Genomic DNA, 4,955 nt, shown 5'->3' with positions numbered 1-4,955 from the left:
GAAAAGTTTTACTTATTTATTAGATTGTTATTCAAGAATTGCAATTGAAGAAATAAATCATAGAAAGGTACGCACATACACACACACACACACACACACATCTTCAAAATTAGACAAGATTTTATTAAACTAATTCTTTTTTATATATTTTATAGCAATCCAGTGTACCTCCTCTTTCCGATGTACTGACAAGTTTGAAAGCGCAATGTGTTTGGTATTCCAGCCTCGTTCTACAAGGGTTAATTGGCATTTGCCAAGCTGCTGTCGTACCTCATTGGACCATTCATTTTTTCTATCGGATATTATCGCAAAACTTACCTCTGGGCTATCTTCGCGAGCTCGTGGCTAGGACACACACGAATCCGAACATGTTCAATAAAATTTTCACTCCAGTCTTGCAAGACCTGTATGGCGCGATACAGAACGCGACCTTTTACGGCAATACGCAAAGAAGACCGATCGAGGCGCTAGGCGAACTGATAGAGATTCGCAGTGGCCTAAACAGCAATATACATCCGATTTGCCGTTTGATAACGAATCAAATTCAATTCTTGCCTGATGTTATGATATCAGCAGCCGGAAGAGAGCTCTCGAGAACTTCACTCCTGGGACCGTTTCTCTCGGCATTGGTATCTGCCGAAATGCAACAACTACTGCTAGAGGGATTTTTTAATAAAAATCCTATCACGAACAAATCGATGACTCTCATACATCAGCAAGTGTTGGCGAAGAGAATGTCGTTGTTGCACAAGATGTTTGATACGATACTCGCGAATAGCAGCTGCCGCGATGCCACTCTTGCGTACTTGGCGGCGTTGCTACGTCACAACGAGAAACGCGTGCAAATACAGACGGAGGACAATCCCTCTTTGGCCGGAGATGGATTTATGTTGAATCTACTATCGATTTTGCAAATGCTCTCTGTGAAGATCAAGCTGGATACTGTAGACCCGCTATATCCATTTCATCCTTCCAATTTCGTCGAGATAAAGAACGACACAAGACTGAAACTCACTTCGCAAGAGGTTGCGGAGTGGCAGAAACATTTGGACAGCACACATAAATGGACGGAACCGAAGTTTCCGACACAATGTTGGTTCCTCACGCTGCATTGTCATCACATCGCGCTGTTACCGGCGTTGCAAAATTATCGGAGAAAATTGTATGCCTCAGAGGATTTACAAAAAATGCTCGACGAACTGCAAGCTACAGAATCTCAATGGAAAGATGGTCCTTTAGCGGAGCACAATAAAGACTTGATCAAACAATGGAAGCAACAGTTGAAGCAACTGGTTACATTCAAATTATGTGCAGAAGTAGTTCTGATAGAGCCCACCTTTTTGAGAAGATGCTTACGCTTTTATATATCGGTCGCCGAATTTTTGCTGAATCTTTTAACGCAGACTGCTCCGAATAATACTCTTTCCGAATTTTCGTTATCTCAAGAAGTTATGTGCAAATTTACCTCATTACCAGAATGGTACGTGGAAGACATAGTGGAATTCTTGTTATTCACATTCAAGTAAGTTTTTTTTTTTAGATATTTTTTAGTAGTCTTTCAGGTTTCTCTTAGACATCTTTTTAGTTCTTCTTCTTCTTCTGTTGAATGGCTCCGGGCCCGACTACACTAGCCCATTCGGCCAAGTCGATGTATGGTGAAGACAGAGATTCTGCAGGAATTCTGCAGAGATTATGTCGAGTTATATCTTCGGATATTCAGATTGCATATTTTTTTTTTTTAAAGAAAGAGGCCAAGCATGAGAATTTCTTGAGCAGGTAAAGTCTATGATTTTGGTGTCTAAAAAAGGTTCCTAGAGTGTGTTTTATATCCTGAGATGAGTGTCCGCATTCCCTTGCAGGCAAGGACGTGATGTTACAGCGATATTGTCTGGCGTGTAGGTCGTAGTGAATACTTCTGATGCGGCATGCAGTGACTATTTCTTCGCGGTCGAGGCCAAGCTTTGGGAACCAAGGCCTGGGAGAGGAGGAAGGGTGCAGGTTGAGGTTTAGTTTGCCTCTGAGATTGGATTGAGTGGTCAAAGCGCGGACAGATGAAGAGATGCAGTGAGTACGAGCCAAGGAGTGAAAATCGCTGTGAGGGAAGGGTTCGGAAACTGGTTCCCCCGTGCGGATGGCTCTTTTGGCGGGTAAATCGGCCGTTTCACCCCCTAGTATTCCCGAATGACTAGGGATCCAATTTACAGAAACATTGCAATTCAAAAGCATGGCTGCTCTGAGTCTTTCCTTGATTTCGCAGGTTAGATAGTTTAGGTCACTCAGGGGTTTTGCAGAAAGTAAGGTTTTGCCCAAACTTCGAGAAGCGGTAGAAATAGAAGAGTTTGCTGTTTTGTTATCGAGTGTGTAGTCGGGGCATTTTAGCAGAGCTAAAGTTCCCCCTGTGAGGATGAAGGCCTGGCCGTCGATTTTGGAGAGAGAAAACTGAATCTGGGTTAAGCCAAGTTTCAGATAGCTCGATGATATCGTATTCGAATTCGTTTGTAATTGGTCTGAGCAAGTCAATTTTAGTTGAGAAGGAGTGTCAGTTCCGTTGTAAGATTTTGATGGGAGAAGAGGAATCTAAAGCTGCGTTTTTGTTAGATTGAACCATAGGAAGTAGGAAGCGTGGGTGTGGGAAGGCAAGAATTGTCAAGATCTTGGAGGATTTTAAATAGGTCGTCTTGAATTCCAAAAGCTTTTAGGAGTGGGTAAATCTTTTCCAGAATGGTCTTTATGAGTGGTATCAAAGGTGAGAAAGATGGCTGGAATTCTGGGGATGGAGGAAAGAAGTGGGGAGCGGGGGAGTTAAGAGGAGGAGGGGAGTGATTGAAAGAGGGAAGGTCGGAGAAGGGGGTGGGGGAGGGGGGAGAGGAAGGCGATGCCGTTGGGATGTGATGGGAGACGACCGTTCGGAGAGATAAGATATGAGTTTGGAGGGAAGGGTTGGTTGGTACCGGGGGAGGGGTTACGATTATGTTGTTTAGAATGAAGAGGGAAGTATACGGGATGTCTGGAGTGGGAGAGTTATTTAACTCAGGGAAGTTTGAGAAGTCAATGTGGTTAAGTTTACTGGTGTTGTTTCCGCGGATGATTTTTTTGGCTTCTAGGATGGGAATATTCTTGTGTGCGGCCAGTTCGAGAATTTGTTTTTGTGAGAGCCATTCGGGACAGGAAGGATCACTTGTCTTATGAGAGCCTTTGCAGTTGATGCATGATGGGGGTTGGTTTATTTTTTGGCAAGGAGAGGTATTATCATGGGATTTATCCCCACAGAGGATACATCGAGGCTGCCCTCTGCATTGGGACTTTATGTGTCCATATCGATAACAGGAGTAGCAGAGAGAAGGCTTGGAGATCAAGAGAGAAACTTCATATCTGACCATATACAAGTAGAGGAACTGCGGAACTGTCTGACTTTCAAAAGTAATTGCGATAGATTTGGAGGGTGAGTAGCTCACCGATCTTGTGGATGGATCAATGATCTTTCTGTTGAGCCTCCGCACGGAGATGATCCCAACCGAGCTGTCTATTTCTTCCTTAATAGTATTTTCAGCGAGGTCTAGTGGTACATTTCTTATTACTCCTTGTCTCGATACTCTGTAAGAAGGAATATAGGCAATTAGGTTTTTCGAATTGAGGATTGGATTGTTGATTAGACTGTTTGCCGCCTCCCGCGTTTAAAGTTGGACTGATACTTTAGAGAAGCCTAGTTTCTTGATTTCTGTTATATCCTTTTTGAGAGTGGAACTGAGAAGACGGCCCACTGTGAGAGGGTGGATGGAGGAGTTGACTGATCCTATGGACGTAACAACAATTTCATAAGGTCCTTGTAAAGACTTGGTGTATCTGTTTGCTAAGACAGCGTCTGGGATCTGCTTCGAAGCATTGAGCTTTTTTGGAACTGAATTTTCCTCGTCTTGGGTTTTTCGAAATTGTCTCTTGAGGGTAAAGGAACTAGTGTAACCTTGGGCACTTGCATCTCTTGGGATTTTAGAGGCGGACGAGAAGGGTTTATTATCGACACTATTTTCCTGATTGGACTGTGAAGTGAGAGATTTTTCTTGAGTTGGCTCGGCCTCCATGTCGCTGTCCGGAGACTCGCATGGCAGTGGAGGAACAGAGATGGCAATCATATTTAGAATTGCTTCTTGCGTTTCAGAATCACTATCGTCCTTGGCGGTAAAGCCTTTTTTTACGGGTAACCAGCTTCTATCCCGCGGAGGCGGCATGGTTTCATTTGGTTAGTTAGGTTATGGCGAAAGGTAAAAGCGGTGCACTGGGATGATTCGATGCAGAATACGTCAAAGAACATTGACAAAGAGTAACACAGCACAATGCGTTTCGCGAGCGAAAAGATTGTGCAAGATGGCCGGCCCGCGCCGGACAAAGGCCCGGTGCGTAGCAGACCGATTATTACTTGAAACGGTCTCCTGGTTAGTCTACGTGGTAAACGAGTATACTGATCGGGAAATATGAGCTCTCGATAGAGCTGTTATGTAACAGATCTATTTATAAAAGCAGCAACTCGACACAAAATCGGCACAAACCAGAGAACTCACTCAACTCGAACCGTCTTGCTCGACGTCGCAACCGAAAGTCCCTAGATTATACGTCTATAGCTGCCGGCTAAGCTCGTAGAACGTGACCCAGGTTATCGCTTTATCTCCACAATCTTTTGCGAATGTCGATGATCCATCTTTTTAGTCACTTTAAAGATTTTTATTAGATATTTTTTAGTCGGTTTTAAGATTTCTTTTTAGTGCCGATCTACAATAGGTGGTTTAAGCCCTAAGCCTTAAGAAATTGACTAATCACAGTCGAATATTTTCCTCATACTTGACTGTGATTGGTCAATTTCTTAAGGATTAGGCCTTAAAATCTCTATTGTAGACGCCGCTTTATCACGCGATTGGCTATATTTTAAATTTCTTCATTTGACAGCCAATCATATGATAATG

The 4,955-nt window shown here is 43.4% G+C and overlaps 2 protein-coding genes across 3 annotated transcripts in view; one reads left to right on the top strand and one right to left on the bottom strand.

Moving 5' to 3' along the window:
- The window catches only part of LOC115244738 (ubiquitin conjugation factor E4 B-like), a 4,004-nt gene extending 2,478 nt beyond the window's left edge, over positions 1-1,526 (top strand). The window contains exon 3 of the mRNA XM_029822663.1: positions 1,391-1,526. Coding sequence (XP_029678523.1) covers positions 1,391-1,526 — 136 coding nt within the window. The remainder of the gene's footprint in view (positions 1-1,390) is intronic.
- A 5-nt stretch (positions 1,527-1,531) lies between these two features.
- On the bottom strand, positions 1,532-4,707 carry LOC115244737. Of its 2 annotated transcripts, none has more exons than XR_003885419.1 (3): positions 4,545-4,707; positions 3,456-3,594; positions 1,532-1,681 (listed from the first exon to the last, which is right to left on the bottom strand). XR_003885419.1 is itself a non-coding variant. In XM_029822662.1 (3 exons), exons 1-2 carry the CDS (start codon positions 4,224-4,226, stop codon positions 3,547-3,549), a joined length of 582 nt encoding a protein of 193 aa, XP_029678522.1. In that variant the 5' UTR covers positions 4,227-4,537; the 3' UTR covers positions 1,541-1,681; positions 3,456-3,546. The 2 variants fall into 2 exon arrangements, 1 of the variants encoding a protein (XP_029678522.1); XM_029822662.1 differs by lacking the exon at positions 4,545-4,707 and adding an exon at positions 3,693-4,537 and having other exon boundaries at positions 1,541-1,681.
- Positions 4,708-4,955: the final 248 nt, after the last annotated feature.

The sequence above is a fragment of the Formica exsecta genome, unplaced genomic scaffold (assembly GCF_003651465.1).
Source record: "Formica exsecta isolate Colony F162 unplaced genomic scaffold, ASM365146v1 scaffold843, whole genome shotgun sequence".
NCBI classification, from domain to species: domain Eukaryota; kingdom Metazoa; phylum Arthropoda; class Insecta; order Hymenoptera; family Formicidae; genus Formica; species Formica exsecta.
Note: the sequence above shows the minus strand (reverse complement) of the source record. Positions and strands in the feature narration are given on the sequence as shown.

Bases quoted from the DNA above. Each gene is read 5' to 3' on its own strand.
- LOC115244737 (XM_029822662.1), bottom strand. From the start codon at position 4,226: ATGCCGCCTCCGCGGGATAGAAGCTGGTTACCCGTAAAAAAAGGCTTT. The intron at 3,595-3,692 runs GTATCAGTCCAA...TCCTTCTTACAG, and splicing joins AGAAACTAGGCTTCTCTAAA to AGTATCGAGACAAGGAGTAA.